The sequence below is a fragment of the Poecilia formosa genome, unplaced genomic scaffold (genome assembly GCF_000485575.1).
Source record: "Poecilia formosa unplaced genomic scaffold, Poecilia_formosa-5.1.2 Scaffold38, whole genome shotgun sequence".
In the NCBI taxonomy this organism is placed as follows: domain Eukaryota; kingdom Metazoa; phylum Chordata; class Actinopteri; order Cyprinodontiformes; family Poeciliidae; genus Poecilia; species Poecilia formosa.
In genome coordinates this window covers 316,194-341,389 of record NW_006799977.1, presented here as the reverse complement: position 1 = coordinate 341,389, position 25,196 = coordinate 316,194, and the positions used below count along the sequence as shown (strand labels likewise).

Below are 25,196 nucleotides of genomic sequence, written 5' to 3'. Positions count from 1 at the left end.
ACTTTCTCCACCACTGCTGGTTGTATACACAATATGTATGATATGGTTATGGTTGGGGGGAGGGGTTATTAAGCCAATGTGGTTTCCCCCCCCTTCTCAAAAATGTTCGGTGCTCTTGGGCATTTCACTGTGCTGCCGGGGGGGGGGGTGTCAAGGTCCCCACCAAGGTCCCCACCAAAACTTAGACCGAACCTACGCCCTTGAATGCCATACCTCCTTTCTCTTTTGGTAATTGTAAAGTTTCAAATTTTTAATAAACTTTGATTTCTTTTCAATTTCATATGTAAGCATTTTATCAATGTTGTTTCTTAGTTCTTTTATTTTTATAAACAGGTTGGGATTTTAGGTTAATTTGTTTTTTTTCTAGATCTGTTGAGAAACAAGATTCTTCCATCTCCAATTTCTGTTCACAGGCTTTCCTTAGAACCATTTCTTTTGTGTTGAATTGCAAGAAATTCACAGTTCTAGATCTCGGGGCCGTGATGGGAGCCAGAGCTCGGTGTGCCGCTGAATCCGTAGTTCACTTCCATCCGGTAGCTTCAGCTGCTTGATCAGCAGATCGGCGACAAACTCTGAAACCGATCGACCTTCTTTACCTTCCGGAACTCCATAGATGCGAAGATTATTTCTCCGGCTTCGGCTCTCCAAATCCACACGTTTGTCGTTCATAGCTCTGTTCCGGGTCTGCGCCTCGGTGATCCCGCCCTTCTGGTTCTGCAGCTCGCGCATCATTTCCTCTCTGAATCTGTTGAGATCTTCCTTCATTGTTGCCTTTACATCTTCTTTGAGTTCTTCTATGTCTTGCTTCATCCCGTTTTTAAACTCTTTTAAGTCTTTAGAAAGCGTCTTGATACTCTCCAGTAACGCGTGTTGCAAGTTATCGCTAGTTTTCCTCGTGGTAGCATTAGCCTCATCCTCACTACCGTCTCCCGACTGTTCGCCAGTATCTTGTGTTTTAGACGTTTTCTTTTCGGTCTTGTTAATTTTCGGCATNAAAACTAATAGCATTAACATTCTTAAGTGTATTCTGAGTGGTCTCTATATCTCCAGTGATACTCCGCAATTCTCTTCCATTGACTTTTTGTTCAATATTTTTCCATTTCGCTTCATAATTTTTGGCACTTATATTTATTATGGGAGTTATTTGGGCAGCATGATAATATTTTCTAAAGTCATGTAATGCCATACCTCCTTTCTCTTTGATTTCTTTTCAATTTCATATGTAAGCATTTTATCAATGTTGTTTCTTAGTTCTTTTATTTTTATAAACAGGTTGGGATTTGGGTTAATTTATGTTGTTTTTCTAGATCTGTTAGTTGAGAAACATAAGATTCTTCCATCTCCAATTTCTGTTCACAGGCTTTCCTTAGAACCATTTCCTTTGTGTTGAATTGCAAGAAATTCACAGTTATAGATCTCGGGGCCGTGTTGGGAGGCGGTCTGGGAGCCAGAGCTCGGTGTGCCGCTGAATCCGTAGTTCACTTCCATCCGGTAGCTTCAGCCGCTTGATCAGCAGATCCGTGACAAACTCTGAAACCGATCGACATTTCTCACAAGACCGGAACTCCATAGATACGAAGATTATTTCTCCGGCTTCCGCTCTCCAAATCCACGCGTTTGTCGTTCATAGCTCTGTTCCGGGTCTGCGCCTCGGTGATCCCGCCCTTCTGGTTCTGCAGCTCGCGCATCATTTCCTCTGAATCTGTTGAGATCTTCCTTCATTGTTGCCTTTACATCTTCTTTGAGTTCTTCTATGTCTTGCTTCATCTCGTTTTTAAACTCTTTTAAGTCTTTGGAAAGCGTCTTGATACTCTCCAGTAACGCGTGTTGTAAGTTAGCTTTCCTCATGTAGCATTAGCCTCATCCTCACTACCGTCTCCCGACTGTTCGCCAGTATCTTGTGTTTTAGACGTTTTCTTTTCGGTCTTGTTAATTTTCGGCATCTTCCCCCTTTAAGCGGTTTAGACTGAAGATTTGATAATCATCTCAGTTAAGCAGGTGGGGAAAATTTAAATACAGACATGGAGGAGCCCGTTTGTACGTGGCCATCTTGTTGCAGCGCTGACCTACATCTGTTCTTTTAATATGGATTTTCATATATATATATTAGTGTCCCTTCACATATATGAAATTCCAGACATTTCTAGAGTCAAACTTATAGTCCTCTCATTCAATTTTGTACAAGTTACACAAAAAAAAAAAAAAAAACAGCCAATATTGGACTGATAGCAAACTTTAAATATTAAACATGGACAAACCAGAAACTAAAAGAAAACAAAAGAATAAAAGAAAGAGTTTAAGTACAGAGTGAAGGAGGAAACAGCTAAAGGACAGATGGAAGGAACAAGAAAGGAACAAATAATGGAGGGATTGAATAAAAAAAAAGAATGGATGGCTGGTCCATTTAGAAAAAAAAAAGGATAAAATGTATAAAATATGGATTTTCTTTTTACATGTTCATCCAGTCTCTGCAAACCCTTTCAATACTCAAAGTCTGTACTTTTCCAGACTCGACAGAAACATTGTTTTTCTCCAACCACACAACTGTTTTTAAAGTAAAACTGAAACATAAGTCTTTAGGAAATCTAGAATGATCCTTTATTTGGCTCAGCTCTGATTGGATTGTAAAGGTGAGCTGCAATCAAGATAACCAAGCTTCCACAGCAGATTATTTCCTCACACCAAATGAGCCGTGGGAATAAGAAGACATATTTCTTTTATTCCAAGAGCCTGTGGATCTGAAAACCTGTTTGAATAAAAGCTCAACATTTTGATCAAACATTAGCCGTTCAGCCAGGAGAGCTATACAGATCAACAGCAGGATCTGATGAAGGCTGCTATAAAATGTTCAGTGGAGAATTCAAGACACGCAGTGAAGAACTTCAAAGTCTGCATCAAAGATGAACTCCTGGCTGTGAGGAATATCAAAAGTCGACTAAAAGATTCCAGGGAAAATTTGGACAAGACTGAAAAGATTTATTTATTTTTTTAAATCACTACGAAGTGATGAAACCAAATCAGAACTAAATTAAATATTGGGCTGCTGCATATCCAAATCAGGCTTTAGATATAAAATGATATAAAACATTAAAATCTGATTTTTTTCTTTTCATTCCAGATGCAACACTCGCCAAGAGAGGCTGACGTCAGAGGCGTAGCAGTTTGAGTATTTTATACTTTAGGGATTCCTGGAATCAAATTAACGGAAAAGAAACCTGCTACGAGAACAAACCGGAGAAAGATCAACTCTGGTCTGGGGTCAAAATGACACACAAACCTGAAAACATCTCGTAAATAGAAAATATAATGATTTGTAAATATAAAAACTGTAATGTTTGTACAGTAACTATGCAACTTTGGAGAAATTCCTTTGTTGTACACAAAAAACGAATCAGTGATGCTGAAAGGTAAATTGAATATTTTTTTATTTCTCCGTTGTGAGGAGAAAGAATCGGTATAAAATCCATTTTCCCATCATTACACTGGTTAACCTGTAAGTTTGTTACAATACATAAAAGTCTTTCATTTTGTAGTAATACAACCTTTGACAGTGAAACTGAAAATCATAAAGTGAGGGGCTGTAAATGGCTCCACTGCCCAGCAGCGTCACACCATTTTGGCCTCCGATCCGAGGGCAGCTCTCTCAAATCAAACTGAGGGCAGCTCTCTCAAATCAAACTGAGGGCAGCTCTCTCAAATCAAACTGGGAAATGTGCGAGGTGGGCCATGCTCCTTTCAAGTATGCTGTCAAAAACTGAAGGCTCACAAAATATTCTGTCTGTAAATAAAAAATAGATTATATTTTGATTTAGTCTGTGGCGTCTCAATGGATTGTTTTGGTGTAATCCTCCAGAGTGAGCGGGAAGGTCAGCGGCCAGTTTGACTCAAAATGAAGGCCACCTAAAAAAAAGATACTTCAAAAAATAAAAAATCTCAGTTTCCTTTTAGCCTTTTCTGAAATCTTGACTCCTTCATGAGATGCATGTCGTCCAAACCGACATTCAGGAGTGTTGTCATGACAACTGAGAAGGCATGAGTCGAGCCACTTCGTGGGATGAGGCGGATCTCTGCCTGTCGTCAGCCCGGTTTGCTCCGAGAGACTCCAGGAGGAGCGGCGACCCGCTGCTCCTCCATCCGGTTGGACTGGGAGCGCAGGATGAGACTGAAGAAGTCCTCGTTTGGGACAGTTGGGCCCTTAGCTTTAGAAGTTGGAGCAGGGCACCGCTGATCGTTCAGCCTGGAGCCCTAAGGAGGCAACATCAGGGGTTTACTAAAAGACAACAGCTGGGTTGAAAGATAAAAAAAAAAAGCAACAGAGCCTAAATCATGTTCCGACTCATCTAGTTTTTGTAAAACTGGAATTTTTTTTATGACCAGAAAGTAAATAAGTTTCTACTCAACTGATGAACAAAACATTTTCAAAACATCAGGGGTTAAGCCTCTGGCAAGTATTAAAATGTTAAAATGAGAAACCAGCTTTCAAGCACAAACTAAAGGAAACAAAAATATATTGTTACCATTATATATGGGAATGCCCACATTAAATTCAAGACAGACATGCAGCGAGTCCTGATTAGTTCTCCGAGTGGTACATATAAAAAAAAAAAAAAAATCAAGGTAATGGGAGAAAATAAAAAACATTTTAATTTCAACCAGCCTCCATTTAAGAGGATAAACAACCTCTGGAAGTGGATCAAACTAACAGGAGGCATTAAAAAACCCCGACAAGTCATTCCTTTTCACTTTCTTATTTTATTAATGTCAGCATTCATTTCAGTTTCATATTACATTTGTGGGATGCTTATGTAAAAAATAGCAGTTGACGTTGAATCTGAACATGTATTCCTTCACATTAAAAGTTTTCTGGATAAATGTACCAATCAGTGACTAGCATCTAGGTCATAGTTATTAACTGTGTGACTCATTTGGCATGAAAAAAAAAAAGGAGATATTCCATTTGCTGGAGACATAACACCGACTCTATCCACCACCTCGCATGTCCGTCATTACCTGGCACTTCAAGAGCATGTCGAAGAAGACTTCGTCTCCCTCTGGCCCGTCAGCGTTGTCTTCGAGATGGCTGTACAGGGAGGGTGCGCGAGGAGTATCTGCACTGGAGATCAGGGCTGCAGGGACAACAAAAACCGTGATCACAAAGTGAAAAATGTCACCAGAAGGCGTCACTAAAATGCACCGAGCCTCTCATTTCTATCACCTTGAGATTGGGCTTGGTCTTTGCTGGAGGCGAAGGGCATATGAGGCGGGTTGCAGCTGCTGAGACGCAAGCCAGGTAACTGGTTGAGGCTGACTCGCTGGTCGTCCAGACGATGGGCCTGGGAGCTGGCCAGCAGCTCCAGGAAATGACCAGGATCCTGTGATGGAGTTTCGTGCTTTGAAATACCTAAAAACATAAAAACCGTGGCAAGTAAGTAAATACTCACTGCCTGGACAACGCTGTGTGACTGAGGCGGAAAAGCAGGATAACTTAATCTAAAACAAATATCTAAATGAATAATATTTCACCCAAAATACAGCATTGAGTTCAGATTAACTTACAGAGTCGAGCAGTATAAATTGTGCCACTCTGCTCGGTGGAGGATGAAAGCAGGAAGACTTTGGGTGGATTATCAAACACAGGAACGAACAAACACTGAACTGTTGACACGCTGCAGTCATACCATATGTGCTGAAGTTGCAATGCTTTCTCTGAAGTAGGCATTACTAAAACTTTTTTACATTTAGTGAGGAAAGAGCAACAGGAAAAATGACCCTCAGTTTTCTTTGGTGTGCATGAGATCATTCAGAATATGAATGTTCTCACATATGGTCTGAAAACACAGGACACACTCACATTTCTCCTCAGCTACAGGTAAGGAAGAGGTAGGGGAGGGTTGGGCAGAGGAGCGGTTCAAGCCATCCAGTGTACACCTTTGGTCGTCCATTCGGTTTCCCTGGAAACGGGAGAGGAGGTCGAAGAAGGTGTCCTCCCCTATGGTATCGGGTGGCGTCGACTACGGTGTTGGGACAAAAAGAGATTTAGTAACTATTGGGAAAAAATAAATGAATTTAGAAGAAACAAAAGAAAATCAGATTGTTTACGAAGCACTTAATCTGAAAATATATTTCTTCTGACTAGTGTGTGTGAGTGAAATTTATTCTTCAATTTATTCTTATTTTAATTTTAGTATTAAATCAAATCCAGTTTTATTTGTAAAGTATATTTCAGCAACAAACATAAAAAAACAACAACCGAAACATTATATTTTTCCAAGTGCCGTCATTTACACATCAAAATGTTGGTTAGTGTTTCATTAATTACGGTACAGAAACGTAATTCACCACTAAAGAATACATCAATAAAAATACATTAATTTTAGTCCAATATTGAATTACTAATGTGTATTCACAAAATAACCAGACAATAATTTAAAAAAGGTTTTTTAAGGCATACGTTTGAATGCCGACAGCTTGCTAGCTTACATTTTTACCTTTTTTACAAAACTTTTTAGTCTCTGCACATTTTTTTTTAAAATTCCTATATTGAGTTCATTTTGTATTAAGGTAGCACAATCCACATATACTCTGATGGTATAGTGGTTTACAAAGCCTCAAAATAAATTGCATAAAAACTTTGCTGATGTTCTTTAACAGACATTTCTGATGTGAGTCAGGAAGGATCGTCCCACACCGTCACATTACTTCCTTTTATTAACCCTAAAAGAAGCAGATGATCTCAGAAATGTGAAGCTTTGTCACAGAATTGGTCACAATTACTGGAAACAAGTGAACGGTTCTAGAAATAAGCATCATGAGTCATGATGCATTTCTTCATCTGAGAAATACCTTAGACAGAGGAGAGTCCTCCTGGGAGGCCGGGTGCTCACTCAGGTTTTCCAAATGCTCTTTCGATTTGCTGTCCTTGTACTTCTTGCTTCTCAGGCGGTGGAAGAAAAAATTCTTGGTAGACGCCATGATTGTGTTGTTTTTTGACGAGCCGGTGAACAGATGTTCATCCCAGTCCTGGATACACAAAGATGACTTTTTAAAAAACATATTTATCAACACAGATCGCTTAAGTTAATCATCTGTCTTCTTCATACCTGATGTGGTTCCACTTTTTCAGTTTTAACAGGACTCTGACTACGCTCCATGTTTTCTGGACTCTCTCTTCTCCTCAAAGATGACTTGCAACCTAAAGCGAGAAAGAAAACGTAACCACTTAGTAAATCTGAAATCTTTTCACAGCATTTTTACAAGCAGACAGAGAAAAGGTAAAAAGTTTTCAGGAATAACATTTCTGGCAGATTTCCTGCTAGGAAATGCAGCTGAAAGCATTTGGATGTTTTAAAACCGGCATTAGTAAAAGCTCCATGCTTCCAGACAACTTCACCTGGCAGGTTGATGTAACCCTGAATGTTGTCTGCCACACCAGAGCTGTTGGTGTTGCTGTTGCTGAACATGTGGTTCAGGCTGGAGTTTGCCTTCAGGTTAACAACGATCCGCAAGTCAGATAAGTTCATCCTGGCAGTCATCTCGCTGCTCTTATCTCCAGTCTGCAGCGTTAAAAATGGAACAAAAAAACAAAACAAGTTCCAATAAACTGCTGCTAATAAAAATACAAACATTCAACACTTATGTCCTGCAGTTTAGTTTTCAACCACTAGATGGAGATGATGCTACATGAATACTCGTGTACAACTATGAAATGGGAGGTGAAGTACAAACAAACGCGCGCGCACACACACACACACACCTACCTCTTTGGCAATTTCCAGATGTTTTTCAGCAAAGAACATAGCGCTCTCGTGATTCCCCAGGGCGGTGTGAGCATTTCCTAAGCTCCAGTAGGCTCTTCCTTCTCCCACTCTGCAGGGACACAGAGGAAAACCGGCTTAGCAGCTATAACTAACAGTGTGCAAAAACAAGAACTCCTAATCATAAAAGACAATCTAAAGTGTGTGTACATATTTTGCAGAGCAAACAAAATTCTCAGTTTTTGCCTGAATGTAGTCACATTGAAGGGATCTTTTAAAGGCACATTTATATCCTCCATACGTCTTTATCCTAACATTACAAATTAAGGGCTGGTTTCCTACAGAAACTTGTACTTTAATAAATCGTTAAAATACATAGCAAACGTTTGTGTACACTGTCATGTATGCACCACATTAAAGCCTTTAAAAGTCCATTTCACATCACCCCATCTCCACTTTAGTCTTGCAGGTGTTCATTGCAACACCACAAAAACTGCTCCCAGTTTAAGAACCATTAAAGAAAGTCAGAGGAAAGTGAGCAATAAGCAAGTGCTGATGTGGTACCGGTCATTAAGGTCCTGAGCGATGACCAGATGTTTGAGGTGGAAGTCTATGGCTCTCTCGTAGTCTTGCAGCAGTGTGTAGGTGTTGCCCAGGCTGTAGCAGGCCTGAGCCTCCACTGCTTTGTCCTTAAACAGTCGGGCCAGCTGCAGAGTCTTCCTGAGGGCCAGAGAGACGGGGAGGAACAGGTCAAAGGAGGATGAGAGTGGGCGCAGGAGAGGGATCGGTACAGCTTTTTCACTCTCTCTTTGTTAAAGAGTTATTTTTTTGCAGCAATTTGTTTTGTTTTTTTGAAGGAATAAGTACTTCTCTACAGTAAACAGTTTGATTTAAAAGTCTCAAATTCTGTTTCTCAGAACACTATAAGCAGCACCATCTTTTTATCCCATCAGCAGTAAATGAAATATGCAACATTTAACAAAACAAAGTAGTCCGATTTCTGAAGAAAAGGACTAATTATTGTAAGTTTGAAAAACAGTCTGAAAGTGTTTCCTTACTTTTTGGGGTGAAATGCTTTTATATTTAGTTTGTCTAGAATGTTTTTTAGTCAATCCCAGCAATAAAAATGAGAACTCTCTGAAAACACTAAGTATTTAGCCACTTTTAATGAATGACGGTGCCCATGAGTGCTTTTGAGTAAAACACTGCTGCATGTCAAGATGCTACAGGTCCGTTGTGACGTTTCCTCCTCTTGCCTCTGCTGACAGCTTTATGGAAAAGGCGATTTCCTTTCTCAGAAGGACTTGGCATCTGCCCACACAGTCAGAAATGTATATCAGAAATGATGCTGTGCTTGATTAGACAGAAACTGTTTGACCTGAACCCCACAGAAAATCTAACGAGTGTTAGGAAGAGGAAGATGAGCGACACTAGAAGCAATGATGCAGAGAAGCTGTAGCCACTAAAGCAACCTGGGCTTCCTGAACACACTGATCACATTCATGCCATGTCACACGGATGCCCGAAGCATTTGCAAAAGAAATATCGAGTACATATACTGTAGAGTATATTGTTAGACTTTTCAGAAAGCCAAAATGTAAACAGGAAAAAAACCCAGAAAAAAAGACTAGAAGTATTTTTTCTGTTTTTATTTTTGTTTTAAATCATCTTCTTGGGCAATATTTGCATTTTCTGGGCTTTTCATTAGTATAATCATCGAAACTAATATTAAAGCCATTGGTAAATGTAAAGAAATGTTGAAATATATCACTATTTGTTAAATCAATCCAATTCCCTTTCTGAATTTCTGGGAAAAAAATGTACATTTGTGTGATATTCTGCCTGTCCAGCAACACACAAACCCCCAAGTTCATCTGCCTGCTATAAGGTGAAAATGACCCTGAGCCCAAGTTTTACTCACTTGTAATGATTAGCAGCCATTTCAAACTGGCCCAGGAATATGTATGCGTTCCCGAGGTTGCAGTGAGCCCTCCGCTCTGCAGATTTATCACCAAACTCTTTGGCAATAAGAAGCCGCTGGATAACAGAACAAAGGTGCAAATTACTGTTCCGAGGTCAGATTTCAACTCGCTCCTTATACGTGTTAGGATGCTTTCTTTGTGAATACAATGCAACCAAATTGAGGAAAGTATGGAGCTAAACTGAGGCTGTAAAATTTTTCAAACAAAAAAAAAAAAAAAATCATTTTTTAGTTTCACATCTTTTTTTCAAAATATTTCTCAGTTTTTATCATTTTAAAACCTTGTTTTCCCAGGGTTTTTTTCAGTTTCCAAAAATTTAGTTTCAAAATAATTTTTCATCTTAATTTTTTTTTAACTTTTATTTTCTTTTGAACAAACTTTGTGACCCACATTTAGCTCCACAGGAGTGCAATGTTAATCTGAACAGTGAGCTGAAGCCTACCTTTTCATGAGCAGTGACGGCTCTTTCGAAGTCGCCCAGGAGATAGTAGGTGTTCCCCAGATTCCCGTAGGTACGACCTTGAGCTGCACGGTCACCCAACTCATTCACCAACGACAAATTGGCTCTGTATTTAAAAAAAACAAAAAAAAAAAACAACAAAACTTTAATATACAGCAAAAAGGTTGTTTCACAGCACATCTGTAACGTCCAAAAAGTTGGACATTACTTTTTATCAGCTATGTATTTTATGGAAGGTGGATGGAAGTCCATTTTAACTGGATAGCCTCAGTCCACAAAACGGCACCGTGACTGAGTGACACTCCCTGTCTGAACAAAATGTTACTAAGTGATGGAAGAATTTCACGACCTTAATCATGTGATGCTCGTCATTTATCAACCTTATTTAAAACAATACAACAAATTTAAAGCTAAGGGTTAACACTCGAACAATTTAAGCAAAACAAACGCCAAACCGTGGAGTTTAAAGCAGAAGTTTCTTAGCATGAGTTTTTGACAACCACCTCATCATGGCCACGTGAATACCAACTCACTCATAGAACTGTGCAGCTTTGCTAAAGGCGATTCTTGCCTCCTCTGGAAACTCTCCTGGCTCCGTCCCACTCCAGCAGATGCTCTTGCCCTTGGCGTGGTAAATGTTTCCGAAATTATACAGAGCTCGAGCTTGCCCAACCTACACCACCAACAGCAGATTTTAACAGTCAGAAACCACACAGACTATAGCTGTAATTATATACTTAAAATACACAGACATCAGATTTTCTTGTTTGTGTCCAGACTCTGTGAAAGCTGGTCCAGAGATTTCTGCACTGGCAGATTAACAACAAACAATGCTTTCTCATGACATTTTATTCTTTCTACTGTATGCCTATAAACGCTCGTTACTTTTTAAAACTTCAAAAATATAACGCACCTTATCAAACACAGCTCTTGTGATATCCAAATGTCTTTGGCAACAAACCAGAGCTTCGTTATACCGTCGTAAAACCTTTAAAGTGTTTCCAAGATTTCCACTGGCTTTAGCTTCTCCGAGTTCATCTCCAATTGTTCTGGAATATCACAGACAATGCAATCAAAACTGGATATTTAAAAATGCCAAAAATTACACTTAAAAAAGGTTCAATCATAAAAGGTTTTACCTGGTCAGAGTGAGGTCATGTCGATGGTACTCCAGGGCTTTATTATATTCTTGGAGGTGAAAGTAAGCATTCCCCAGTTGGCTGTAGATGGCGCTGAGAATTTGGAGATCCTCTGTTCCAATTTGGATGGCCGATTCGAAAAAGGAGACACCTGCACGATAGTTACCCGCCTTACAGAGTCGCTCGCCTTCCAGAGCCAGGTCCAGGCAAGAGGACTCCATCCTGCAAGAACAAAAAAAACACAACAAATAAAGATAATCATCTGAAAACTGATCAAGAACAGTCCAGATTTTGTTCAGTGACGGAAACAACAGAAATAATTGATGGCATTTTGAATGATTCCTCCCAGAGGAAAACCTCACAGTTTGGACATTTAAACACAGAAATGCACAAGCTATAAATCCAAAATAAGATGAAACATTTCCTGTCTGTCATGACCGCAAAGCTGTAAAAATGCCTCAGTTACCCCGGAATGAAAATGTGTACCTTACTTTTTAACCATAAACACAAAGTAAATTCAGACGTGTCTGGGAAGCAGAGTGCTATTTTTGAACCCGCTTTGGCTCTTTTTGTAGGCCTGATATACAACTGGAGGACTCAGGACAGAACCATAAAGCCCAATGGCATTTTAGAACATAAAAAAGGAGTTTTAAAAAGGAAAGATTGGCAAAAATACAGTTCTTCTTGAAAAATAACCCCATCATTCTGACAATAATCAGTATTTTCACATCCTCTCAAAACAACTGGATGTTTTTGTTTTTAATAAATTAAAATAAAAAAAGGTTTATTTAGATTAAACCTGGCAATAAAGTAAAAGTATTCTCAGTTTGTGATTGATTCCTCACTTATCTAGAGCTGTAAATAAGATCTAGTTGAAAGCAAACATCTGCCCTCAATGAATTGGGTAGAGTGTACTCTGGTTATTACTTTTTTTTTAATACAAGGCACCATAACAAGTGAAGCTTGAAAATATATAGCCAGCATGACAATGTCCTAAAACACACAACCAGAGCTACTATGAAGTTGCTTCCTAGGAGGCACTTTAAGGTTGCAGCTTAGCCCAGCAGGAAACCTTTAGAGGGAACTGAAAGTCCGTGTCCCCAGCAGCAGCTCCAAAACCAGAAAGATCTGGAGAAGATCTGTATGGAGGGATGGGTCAAAATCCCTGGCCAAGAACTGCAGGAAACATCTGATCTCTTCAATGGCAAACAAATGTTTCAGTACCAAACGTTAATCTGTATCAAAATCTTATTTAATGCAATCAGATGCAAAATACTTATTTAAAAAAAAAAAAAGAATTCCTAAAATTCTGTCTCAACATGCACTTATGATGAAAATTATAGACCTTTTTTGCAAGAAGGAAAACTTGAACTGGTGGTGTATTAAATACTTCCTACTATAAATCAGCCTGGGGTGTGAATCATTTTTGGTTTACAAAAGATAAATAGTGCAGTTGGATGCAGGATATTTTTCTAGTGAGTGCGCTCCCTGTTCATATGATACATCTACTGTTTGTTAACCTCAACCCTAATTGGCCTGGAGGACTGATGTCGTATGAAGGTTTCCCAACCCTCCTCACACTACCTTCGGGAAGGAGCAAAAACCAACTTGTCCAAAATTAAGTATCAAAGCAGATAATGATTTTATGATGACAGAAAACACATAAACTTGCACAACCCTGAAAGAAACCCTGTCTTCTCTGTTTGCTTGGTGAATTCAGCCGAAGTATCAGTTGCATTGCTTCCCTTTCTCTGGTCGAGTTCCGACTTGCTCAGCTGACATACGGAGCTTTGATTCGGATTAATTGGCTTAATCGTCGCAGGTCTTCAAACAGCAGAGGAAGCACAAGCACCAATCCAAAGTAAACTTTAATTCATTTAAAAAAGTAACCGAGATTAAAAAACAAAGTATCTGACTTGGGTCTTCAGAATAAAAGGGGCTTTGCTACTTTGAGTAGCATAACCGTCTCCCTGCCTTTACTTTCTCCACTTTGGATATAAACTGATTCCACACAAGCCTCCATGAAATCCAATCTGCTGTAGAAGATTAGAAGTATACTTAGTTAATCTGAAACTCTGCATTCACTATACCCTCAACTACTAACCTACAAACCATTCTGATCACATGTGGCATTGTTGCAACGCTCTGACAAGCTTCACACAAACATGTAAACATCACCAGGACGCCTTAACCTGTTTGTTTTACTCTGACCAACAGGAAGATCCCATTTCACCAAGATGACACACACAGAAGCCAACACAAACTACTTGGAAGACGAAAACATGCCATCAATGACACTGTGGTGCAAAACTGAAAAGATGAGCAAGTCCCAAAGATTACTTCATAACATCGTCAAGCAGATCCAGTCATGAACGCCTGCAGAGGATTCACTCCTCTGCAGAGCAAAAGCAGATGAGTCAGAGTCAGGAAAAGATAAACAGCACAATTTGAATTGCAATTCAATAATCGTGTGTAAAGAACTAACCATTTGAATCGTTGCAATTTAAAATACATGTTGGATTGTCAGATATTTCACTGAAGAGAACAACATTTGACTTTATAAGAATGTTTAACGGATTGCATTTTCTTCTGCTCTAAAGTTGGACTCTAAAATTATTGAAATCCTTAAGAAAATTAAAAAGTAAATTTAAGATAAATTCTTCTTAGATATCAAGTTAGACAGTTGCATTTGACTAAATTTTTCAATTTCTAGATTAAAATAAATTTTTACCGAGCTCTTCCTCAATGACTCAAATTTTGCTTTGCTCTTTACAAAAAACTAAAATGCATGAAGAAAATTAATCTGCAATCAAAACGATTGAATCCATACAGACTTTGAGATCCAATAGAAAAATTAACATTCATTCATGAGCAACACACAGATCCACATACCCGTTTCCTCTTCCCATGCTGATACACTCCAGGCAGGTTGACACGGCAGACATTTCAAGCTTCTTGACAACCTTGTGGAGCAAATGTCGCCCTTTCTTCATAACAACCTTCCCTTTTTCCTTTTTGAACATACACATAACGCATACAGACAAAGTATAGCACCGCGGGGTGCTAACTTTACTAAGTGAATAACGAAAAAAAAAAAAAAATCCTCCTTGGATCTGCTGCTCTCTCTATGTGCACACTGCCAAGTGGTTGTCACAGCAAAACAAAGGACTTAATCCGCTCAGCCTTCGCATCGACCTTAACAGCCCAGTGCCAGAGTCGCAGACCTCTGGCCTGGGTGAACATAGATTAACCTTATGTCGTTACCAGGCTGAAATGATTTAAAGCGAGAGCAACAGGCTCTGCTGCCATATTTGGTTTAGTTCAAGTTTCTGTAGCAATTAGCCTTGAATTAAAAAAAAAAAAAAAAAAAAAAAACAGGAATCTATAGGTCACCTGATAGTACGCGTCACTTCCAATTAGTCCAGATTTGAGTGGTAATTTTTGCCACTAGCTCTAGAGAAACCGAAAGCTTGATAAAATCTGAAGCAGAATTAGCTGAAATAAATGATAATTCACAGTTAACCTTTTTTCCAGAATCAGAATTTACCTCCATTCACCTCCTCCAGGAACTTCTTAGGCCAATATAAGGGAAAACAAAAGTAAAACAACTAAACACAAGTTAAGATAAACTCCCATCTTACACAACCAGCAACTCAACTGCTGACAATCCAATGAAATCCACTTGTCTGAACTAATTAAGAAGTCTGGACTGAAGCGCCCTCTGGGGCGAGCAACAATATGTTGCCTCACCAGTAGTTCTCCCACAAGATCTGGCCGAAGCCATGTGACGCTAAAGCACCACTCCAGTTGACCTTAAGCCAGGTAAATCATTCGATGACCAGGACAGAATTACAAATAACACAAAATTAGATTAGATGGAATTAATTTAGACTGAAAATGAAACTTGGAGAGCATAGTGCTACTTTTAGTTCAAATGCTGATTGCATTTCCAGCCTGTGAGGATGTACGAAAAATGTACGTCCATTATGCTTTATGCAAGCTGCACAGAAACTCCAGAGTTGTAAGTGGATCAGCAAACACCTGGTTATTATGACATTGCATCACTGGGCTGCAGGAACATTCAGTTACAACCAGACACACAGAGAGGAATGCATTCAGAGGATAAAGAAGGTGACGGTTCACAGACTTGATGGGACTTGTAGGCATTGGTTAAAATGACTACATGATGATGCAATGCATCTTTCTATGCACAGTGACTACGTCCACATGTCTACATAAACTACAGTGTTGGCTGCGTGATGTTTCTCCTCTTTCTATTAGTAATATCCCACAGTCTGTGAAATTTAGGTCAGCTGAGTTGGTAGGCCAATCAAGCGTTCTGACTCAGCCTGCCAATACCAGTCAAACCAGATACTGATAGTTTTGTTAATGTGGAAATGTGCCAAGTCCGGGGAAGCATGAGATGCTTGAAATTTTCAAGACTAAACCACAGTGGACAAAGTTTTTTGCTGCTTATGTACCTTTTTTCCCTTCCACTAAATTTTCCATATACATGCTTGCATGCAGAAACCTGCTTCTTTACAAATGACCTTAATGCTCCTTGTGATGCAAGTAACCGTCTGCTGGACTTCACTTAAATCAGCAGACTTCCCCATGGCTGTGTGCAAACATCATAGCGAAACCATAGCATTTCTGTTTCTATTGCAACATTCAGGAAATTATATAATTTATTAGATTTCTGTTAGACTGAATAATCAACATTAACACACAAACACTTTAAATGCATATTTATATGTAATGGATCAATATCCAAGTCTGAATTACATTACTAAGATTAATTCAGTTTAGGAAAGATACAAATTAAGAAGTACCTGCCTTTGGATACTTTACAATTTAAAAGTAAAAATCCCTGCTGCTAAGAGATGACATAACTTTGATTATCATTCACAAAGAGATTTTAGAATAAACGGTAACATATACTGCAATCAGGTGCTGCATCTCATGAAATATTTACAAGGAAGCCAGTAAAGACCTCCTGTAGTCTCTACTCAAAATCATTCATCAGGCAGCCAATGAGGAGTCATCTTACACACACAGATGAGCTGAACTGAAAAACAAACTCCTAATATTGAGGAGCCAAAAGCTACAAAGATGTGAATAGAACAAAGTTTATTAGAATCTGTATATTATAGGAACATATTGTGATATGCCCTAATACGAGATTAAACATCTTCACGTTACATTTTACCTCAGTTAATCTGTAAATTATACTTTTGATTAATGAAGAAAACAATAAATTTAACAAATTCTGCACATATTTAATTTATTTTAACATACATTAAATTATTTCAAGTTACGTTTTCCTTCAATTAAGTACTCAACCTTTGCTAAATCATCTTACAGATAATGCAGGTCTATTTACGAAGACTTCCAATGTGAAGAAAATTACATGTTTTCCCATGATCAGAAAGCACAGAGGGTCATTACATTATTTAGACGAAAAATCATAAGTCCTACCTCTGACGGAGCTGATGTAAAAATTCCCTATCCTTTAAATGTTCCAGAGAAACGAAGCAATACATGACCAGCCAGCAGTCCTGATGGGAGCCAAAGTAAACACAGGAATCCCACTTCAGGAATTCCTGTCAACCGCCAACACTGAAGGAATACAAGCCTTTTCTAAGCAACCCAAATCAGCACACACCCCGTCCGTGACATCCACCAGGAAACACTGAACACTGCTATCTGTGGATTCCACCGTCACATAGATCTTGAAACCAAAGCTTGTGAGAAAGAGAAAAAACACACACACACACACACTTCCTGACTCTTAAATCAAATGTCTATGGTTGAAAAGCTTACATTATTGAGAATAATTAACCCAAAATCAATCCAAAAGCACAAGAAAAATGCCGAGAATGCACTTAAGTCAGTACATTGGTAGCATTTTTAAGCCACATCCTGTTTAATACCAAGAAATTAAACAGGATTTTTTTTTGTTTTTTTTTTTTTTGTTGCTGGATTCAAGTTTTGCTTCTGTGCGCTGCGAATTAAAATAATGCTCACCTGCCAGACTAAGGACTGATGTTACAAGAAAATCACACAACCTGCTACTCCTCTCAATGCCACTGAAACGTCAGAGGAAGGATTATTGCAATGCCTGCAAAATTCCACAGACCATCAAAACAGTGCACATACCACTGCACTGAGTTATGTGTTTGCACTGCTACGCCTCCCTGTTCAATGACTCCTCTGACCTCACTTACCAGCTGAAGTCTTTTCACTCAAAGAGCTGACTGCATGTTTTTCCTTTTTTGTTAGCGTCACTCTGCCGGGGTTTAAACTACAAAGCAGAGCAGTTTCTGCTGGAGTCATTCAAATGCCTAATGATGAAGTCAAGTTTGAGCGATAGGATGACCTCTTTTCAATAAACATTGTTCAAAAGAAGAAATAAGGATAAGGTAGCAATTTAAATCTACCCTGAGCAAGAGAAATGTTCATTCAAGACACAACTGGCACACAGAAAGGTAAGCATCCAATAACAAACTAAGTTTTTACAATCTACCCTTCATATCTCTTTAGCTTCTTCCTCATACTTTGAATACAAGTCAAAATGTCCCTACAACTTTTTCACATTTATGTCATGCTACAACCACAACCGACAATATATTTTATCCAACGTTATGGTTGGGGTAATCAACAATCACCCTTCACACATATAAGCACGAGGCAGGGATGCTTTTCTGCAGCTTGGACTGGGATAAATGTCAAACCTGCTGTAAATGGAGCTAAACAGATAGAAAACACAAAACAAAAAGGCTGCAAAATATTCGAAGCACAAAATTAAGCTCAACTGGATTTGAAGGAGAGCATCTGCGGATATGAATTTTCTGGATTAAAACTAGGCCATTTTAAAACATTAATATTCTTTGATTTAAACAGTTCATTGGTTGTTCTGGCTGTATGTTGTCATCATATTGGCTTAAAAATTAACTCCCGCCTCATGTTGCAAAAAATATCATGCTCTAGTCCAGTGTTTTTCAACCACTGTGCCGCGGCACACTAGTGTACTGTGAGTGATCGTCAGGTGTGCCGTGGAAATTATCCAATTTCACCAACCGTATTTTCCGGACTATAAGCTGCCACTACTTTCCTACACCTTGATCATGCGGCTTTTCTGTGGATTTTCCTTCAACCACCCGGGGGCTCTTTAGCAGGAAGTGAATCTTTGGAAGTCAAAATTGGAAATCAAAGAACGGCTAATTTTCATTTAGAACAAGCACATGCTAGCAGCAGGCACGACGGAGAAATGTTTTCAAACTCACATGATGCAGCTTCTAAGTTGAGGAGTATCGATCTGCCAGTACAGGAGGGAAATAAAGCTGCTGCACGTAAACTCAGCGTGAACAAAACCGGATTTGGAGACGGAGAACTGCGTCCTTAATATATCCAGGACATATTAGGACGCAGCCCTCTGCTGCCCTTTGCTGGGTCCTTATGGGAAATCGAGAGCGGCAGAGATACCAGCGGCTTGTAGCCCGGTGCAGCTTATATGAGTAAGTTTCCGGGGGGGGAGGGGTGTCCAAAAAATGTGAAGGTACGGTTTATAGTATGGAGCGCTCATAGTCCGGAAAATACTATAATTGGTCTTGAAAGATTTTTTTGAAAACAAATTAATTATCTGCAAATAATGCCATCTTTGAGTGTCTTTGCTGTAGTAGTGACTAGCGGCGTAATCATGTAATTTTATTACCACTAGATGGCAGTAGGTACAGAGCATTTTACATTAAAACAAGAGAATTAGTGATGCATGAATGTTACTACATTCATGCATCACACACGACAGTGTTGTGGCACTGTTCAGGTGTATTTTTGAAGTGGACATGTTAAGTGCAATTTGAAATAAGAAATATAAAATATGATGAAAATAAATGTTTGTGTTTATTTGATTCCTATTCAAGACACTTTGACAAGAATGACTATATATGCAATATAGGCAGCTACAGAGTATCTTTGTTTACATTTTTGGTTGGTGGTGTGCCTCGTGATTTTTTTCAATTAAAACAATGTACCTTGGCTCAAAAAAGGTTGAAAAACACTGCACTAGAGGCAGAACATTGTCAGAAACAGCCAAACACTTGAATGTGCAACTGCAGTGAAAAACTTGACAAATTTGTCAATGAAAATAAATACATAATTGAAAACCATCCTTTTCCCTCCACTTGACAAATATTGGCTGCTTTGTGTTGGTCTAGCCCAATAAGATACATTGAAATTAAAGGAAATATCAAACAATTGACAGTTTCATCAAATAGCATTACTGTACTTCTTCGAAAACTGTCAAGTTGCTGTTACTGGAACTCTATTTTAAGACCCCTAGTAACCCCTAACAACTAAAAAGAGCAAAATGTAAAGACCTGTCCAAGTGAAGTCCTTTGTTAGCCATCCAAACTTCATTTAGATACATAGTTTTGATACTTAATAAAAGGCCTAATGTGGCATTCTCCACACCATAACCATTTCAGTGTGAATACGCCCAACAAGGTCCTCTTCAATTAAATGGTGCCGTTTGGGGTGCTAACCATTTTGACTTTTAGAAAAAAAACTGAGGAGAAACCATCATTAGAGACTTTAAAACCAGTCCTACTTTGGAGAGGAGAGGAATAAAAGAGAAGGAAATCCGAGTGGACATTTTTACTTCGAAACTGTAGCAGCAAACAGCTCTGTAATTAAATCAAAATAACTTAACCTTAATGGCATTGCGATGTTTAAGATGAGGTTTTTGAAACGTTTGTGTAACGAGAACGAGGAAAAACTTTAAAGCTGTTTTTCCCTGTTCAAAATTATGAATCACCGACTTTGTGGCGGTGACTGTTTGGGAAATAATGTCCTAGAAAGCTCGGAATTAGTCGGAGTTTTTTTCTTTCTTTTACATACATGTCGCGACATGTAGCTGCTCCCTGAGACGTGAAGAGAAATGTCTTGAGAACACCCAAACTTTTCACAGGGAACAAAATAAACAAGCAGCGGTAACGGAGGCACAAGACACTGAAAAAGTTTCACCTACTTAAAAGGGAGATCCGCGAAGATCCCACAGGAATGCCTCCAGCTTAAAAAACAGACATCTCGAGTCAGAAACGTTATGAATAAGCTATTTTTGATTTTCTAAAGGCTGTTTACAGTGGTCCAACTACTCACTCGTCCATCTGGGAGGAAGACTGCTTGCTACAGGGTCTCGAGAAGTAGAAGTAGAAAGTAGAAGCCCCTCCTCGCCGTTACAATCTGACTTTAATTAGGAGACGATGGCTGCTGCCTTCACGACCTGTGGGAAGTTCTGTAATTGCTCATCCAGCGACCACAGTTTATGATTTAAAAGTGACGTTGACGGGGAGGAGTGAGATGAGTACATTTCCACTAAGACGTCCTTCATTGCAACGACGCAGAAGTGATTAACTGGCAACCACACGCTCTGTTAGCAGATAAATTTTAACGCTCACTTCCGCCATCTGCTGTTCAAAGTTAATATTGCGTTACCATTTCGTCGTTTCCTGCCACAATTTCTGGAACAAAACATGCCATAAATGTTGTACTTTATGTTGTTAAGTATTTTATTTTATGTTTTAGACAATAATGCACTGTTATGTTCATTTTACGTTACTTGGCTGTTTCCAACTTTGGCTATGGATGGATTTAGTCCTTTTGACTCTTTGCCATCTTCTGTTATTGCATTTTTCATACAAGGCACTAAGAATGTTTTTATTATTATTATTAATTATTATTATTATTATTCAGTGTCATTGCTACACAAAATGCTATTTTGAGTTGTGAAGGTTGTCACCTGTAAAACATGTTCCTTTATCTTTCCCACACATCTTGGATATATAGACATATGTTGTAATTATACCACAGAGAAATAATAAGTGGCAGAAGATTAAACAAATATTCTGATACTAACATCAGTTAAATTACTTAATATAAACATTTTCAAAATGGGATATTACTTTTTAAAAATAAAGTAAATATTTGCATAGGTTTGCCAAAATCAAACTAAATATTTGACCAGTTGAAATATTCAGGTCTAAAGCAATATTTTTAGATGGAAAAATAAAAACAAAGACAGAATAAATCCAAACTTCTTTATTGTCTTCAAGTAGCTTACTGGAGATTTATTACAATCTCTTAAAATGTGAGTAACCATTTTCAAATTCATGTTTGAGCTGCTTTGGGAGCAACAGTACAGAAGAGAGGTCGCTTCAAGGCCACAGAGAAAAAAATGCTTTCCTCTCATTAGCACAAATTATTACAAGCCTCCAGTGACAGGGATTGGAGCAGTTTATCGGTTCAGACTCTCAGTGGGTAAATCATACATGAGTAAATGGATTTCTGAGCAGCGAAGTACTGGTTACGCTGTGGCGTATCGCGCCGGACCAGGACAGGATCGAAAAGGAGATGACCCGCTGGGGAAATCAGACAGAAACACCGGGCTGTGTGAGGGAGAAGTCTCCGTCAAGCTCTGCCTCTTGTCACGCTTACGCCTCGGGTAGCGGAAGTTAAACGGTGGACGCCGGGCCACCAGGACTCCAATTTCCTCAGAGGAAGAATCCAGAGTCCTTGTGTGCTGTTGTTGGCTTACTGTTCTCTCAGCAGACTCACTGGAAGAAGAGAGAAGGACGGAGGGGTTAACCACAACTGGGGGATCTGTAGGAAGAGAGGGCATAGCTGTGGGGTCAATCGGAGCTGGCTGAGCGACATCGGGAGTTGGAGGGTCAGAGGGAATGGGCTGCAGGTCAATCACAGGGTCATCAGGCAGAGGTGGAAAGGTTGGGATCATGGGGTCTATGGGGAGGTCGTGAACTTGCGGTTTTACAGGTTGGACCAAGTCCACGTTCTGCAGAGAAACAGAGAACATTCCACTGAATTATCATATCACCAGCTTGTTCAGACATGCAGCAGAGAGGGTGCCAAGCAACAGTATGTTCACTAAACAGTCACATAAACTACTGCTAAAAACAGCAAGCTAAATATTGACATAAACATTTCTACAATAATTATAAGATATAAATGGTTAAATTTTACAGCAAAGAAAGAAAAAAAATCTGCTAAATAAATCAGATGAATGAGGCTTACATCACCTTTCAACAATCGAGCCGTTCACAAGTCCCCTAAGAAACATGTTTGATATTTCCCAATTTTGTGTAAAATTCACCATATATTAGTAATTATTGAACAATTTATTCCTGTCATGGTGGATTATGGGCATTTTAGTGCTTTGTAATGTGAATGTTGCATTCTGTTGAAGTTTTAAGTAATTTCATGTCACATGGTTCTTTTATTATTTCTATTACAATTTTGTTGGTAAAAAAGCTATTCATTTAAATTTAAATTTGTTTAATTGCAAATGAAAAATTTGCTGAAAAATGTCGACATTCTTTTCTGTTTATGCTTTCTCTTTGTTCCAATCATGCTGACAGTGTTGTGTTCAAGACCACCTAACCCGAGACCAAGACAAGACCAAGACCAGAGTGTATCGAGACCGAGACAAGACCAAGACTTTTAGGGTCCGAGACCAAGTCAAGACCAAGACCGATCTCGAGTACCACAACACTGCATGCTGATTACTGATTTGTGTTGTTTCCAATGGAAATGACTCTATAATGTGGTGTTAAATACAACAAAACAACAGAACATGAATTTTTTGTTACTGTACCTGTATCTTATACATCTCACAGGACACCTGGACGTCCGGGTGTTTGCTCATGTCTCCGTACACGGATCCTGTACAGAAACCTGCCGTCTGAGGGAAGGGGAAAAAAGACAATTTGTGTTTTTATTAGTGGTTCAAGTATTTAGATGGAGTGTCAGGATAAATATAAATCCTGCCAAAGTTTTGAAATAAGAAAAAAGAAAAAAAAATCCTAAGCTGAAGCCTTTTAACTACTCAAAGCTTAAAAATAGAGAATAACTTGTCATGTTAAAAAAAAAAAAACATGTCCAGGGATTGCTGAGGTGACAACAAATAAGATGCAAACTGAAGCTTTAGCAACAACATTAATTACCTTCAAAATGTTAGGAGGGTTGACGGCAGTATTTACTCTCTGGAACAACTTTGTTTAATCTATTCATAGAACACAGTGCATTCATTCTTTGGTGGGTGTTAGTTCTCTTAGTTATTATTATTTTTAATTTTAGACTGAGGTTGTGGAAGATTTTGCTGGGAATAACAGCACCTTGTACATTCGCCTAACAATTCCACACTGAGAAAACTGACAGTTCTCTAATGCAGAAACAAGAAAAATATAATTTATTGTATCTGCATTAGTTAAAAAGCATGTTTTCTTGTCTTTCCATTTTTGGAGATTGGTGGAATAAATTGGCCTCTGTGTCATGTCAGATTTATACGAAGCATGGCATAATTAATCTTTTATAAAAATAAAAAAAAATCTAAACTATCAAGTAAAAATGATTAAATTGTATTTATTTAATAATAATTTTCAGTGCAAGTGTGTCTCTAAATGTGAGTCATTTTTGTCTGAAAGTTATTTCTTAATGGGAGCATTATTACTACATGTACCCAAATTAAAGGTTAGACTTTTCCACATTCATAGTGCAAGTTTACATGCTAATTTATTTGACTTTTATTTGTGCACACAGATGATACATAATAGCAGATTTCTAAGTTGAAGAACAATCTTACTGTAATACATTTAATATTTTCCTGCAGGATCATCTCTGAGGAATGAAAGAAAAATGATGCAACAGTAAATAAACATACACATTAGTCACAGATGTTACTCATGGAGCGACCCTTTGACGTTTGACCTGGTTAGTGCCTGCTGAGGTACCTGTGTGTCTGATTTGAGAGTCAGCCGCTGGCAGGTCCCTCTCTCCGTAAATCCCTCTGGACACTGCTGGACCGTGTACTCTACAAACACCGCTTTTTTTGGCACGTTCTGTGTAATAAAATGATGTGACAAACTGCACAAATACATTCACAAGTACTGGCAGTCGGAGAGCCGTTGTATTTTTATGTGAAATGTCCTGTAATGACCATCACTGGCCATAACCCTTTAGTTTTCATCCCACAGCTGCACCGTCATTTACCACGAGAGGCAATATACAAAGATTTAGTTTACAAAGAAACTGTTCTGTTCTGTATTTGCTCCCCAAACATAAGCTGCACAAGCCATACAGGCATAAACATCCTCATTGATCCTTTGAAGCCTTGTGCTTCCATTGCATTATAGTTTCTGCTGAGTGGTAATGCTTTTCAACTGGCCCAAAGAAGCTAAAGCCTGCCCTATAATGTCTGCCCAAACACACCCAAAGATTAATCTTCAGTGCAGTTTCCCCATAAAACTAACACTCAATACATTGTTGAGCAATGAATTCAGGAGCGGAGCCTAGTTTCCTGCCAGCATTAACCACTGCGGTACCTGAACTGCAGCTCGGGTGACCCGTTTCACACCAAGCCCAGCGCCCAGAGTGGACTGCCTCTTATAGGCCTCCAGAGTGATCCCTGCGGTTTCCATGGCCACCGGGCTGTCTACGGAGAGCAGGACGGGACAAGTTGGACAAGTCTGCTGTAGCTTCTCTGGCGGATCTGCAGCAACAAGAGCTTGCCTGAGTGATCTTGTGCACATCTAGTAGTTCTAACAATAGGGCTTATTGATCTATAAAGACATGGGTTAAAACACAAGGTAGAGTTTACAGAAAAAAAATAGTGAAATTGAAATAAAAAATAAAATAAGGACAATGATTGAAATCAGCAGATTATGTTTTGACCACAACTGATTTAGAAAGAAACATTTGGTGTTGCTAAAGCTGAAACTTTAGCAACACAGTTTATATGATACAAAGAGCAGACATTCTTCGCATAACAAAGCTATGTATTTAATTTTTT

The 25,196-nt window shown here is 38.9% G+C and overlaps 3 protein-coding genes across 5 annotated transcripts in view; 1 reads left to right on the top strand and 2 right to left on the bottom strand.

Moving 5' to 3' along the window:
* The window catches only part of mcoln3b (mucolipin TRP cation channel 3b), a 15,599-nt gene extending 11,697 nt beyond the window's left edge, over positions 1-3,902 (top strand). For both annotated transcript variants that reach the window (XM_016670870.1, XM_016670869.1), the window contains exon 14: positions 3,119-3,902. In XM_016670870.1, the coding sequence (XP_016526356.1) occupies positions 3,119-3,158 (40 nt within the window). In that variant the 3' untranslated portion in view covers positions 3,159-3,902. The remainder of the gene's footprint in view (positions 1-3,118) is intronic.
* Positions 3,411-20,699, bottom strand: LOC103137193 (G-protein-signaling modulator 2-like). 2 transcript variants are annotated; one of them, XM_007550818.2, is made up of 16 exons: positions 20,495-20,699; positions 20,364-20,405; positions 11,336-11,557; positions 11,110-11,245; positions 10,730-10,869; positions 10,179-10,302; positions 9,676-9,791; positions 8,319-8,474; positions 7,758-7,866; positions 7,391-7,553; positions 7,101-7,192; positions 6,844-7,020; positions 5,852-6,011; positions 5,216-5,401; positions 5,011-5,126; positions 3,411-4,245 (listed from the first exon to the last, which is right to left on the bottom strand). In XM_007550818.2, exons 1-16 carry the CDS (start codon positions 20,500-20,502, stop codon positions 4,078-4,080), a joined length of 2,115 nt encoding a protein of 704 aa, XP_007550880.1. In that variant the 5' UTR covers positions 20,503-20,699; the 3' UTR covers positions 3,411-4,077. The 2 variants fall into 2 exon arrangements, with proteins under 2 accessions (XP_007550880.1, XP_016526354.1); XM_016670868.1 differs by lacking the exons at positions 20,364-20,405; positions 20,495-20,699 and adding an exon at positions 14,228-14,408.
* Positions 20,700-21,485: 786 nt separating this feature from the next.
* Positions 21,486-24,951, bottom strand: LOC103137191 (fetuin-B-like). The gene is made up of 4 exons (XM_007550815.2): positions 24,730-24,951; positions 24,139-24,246; positions 23,004-23,090; positions 21,486-22,184 (listed from the first exon to the last, which is right to left on the bottom strand). The coding sequence occupies exons 1-4, from the start codon at positions 24,934-24,936 to the stop codon at positions 21,699-21,701; spliced, it is 888 nt and encodes a 295-aa protein (XP_007550877.1). The 5' UTR covers positions 24,937-24,951; the 3' UTR covers positions 21,486-21,698.
* Positions 24,952-25,196: the final 245 nt, after the last annotated feature.

Bases quoted from the DNA above. Each gene is read 5' to 3' on its own strand.
- LOC103137193 (XM_016670868.1), bottom strand. From the start codon at position 14,364: ATGTGTATGTTCAAAAAGGAAAAAGGGAAGGTTGTTATGAAGAAAGGG. The intron at 7,193-7,390 runs GTGAAGTTGTCT...TTCTCGCTTTAG, and splicing joins GGGTTACATCAACCTGCCAG to GTTGCAAGTCATCTTTGAGG. The intron at 5,402-5,851 runs GTGAGTGTGTCC...TTATGTTTTTAG, and splicing joins ACCTGTAGCTGAGGAGAAAT to GTATTTCAAAGCACGAAACT.
- LOC103137191 (XM_007550815.2), bottom strand. From the start codon at position 24,936: ATGTGCACAAGATCACTCAGGCAAGCTCTTGTTGCTGCAGATCCGCCA. The intron at 23,091-24,138 runs GTACCTCAGCAG...CCCTTCCCTCAG, and splicing joins CTCTCAAATCAGACACACAG to ACGGCAGGTTTCTGTACAGG. The intron at 22,185-23,003 runs GTACAGTAACAA...GTTTCTCTGCAG, and splicing joins GTGAGATGTATAAGATACAG to AACGTGGACTTGGTCCAACC.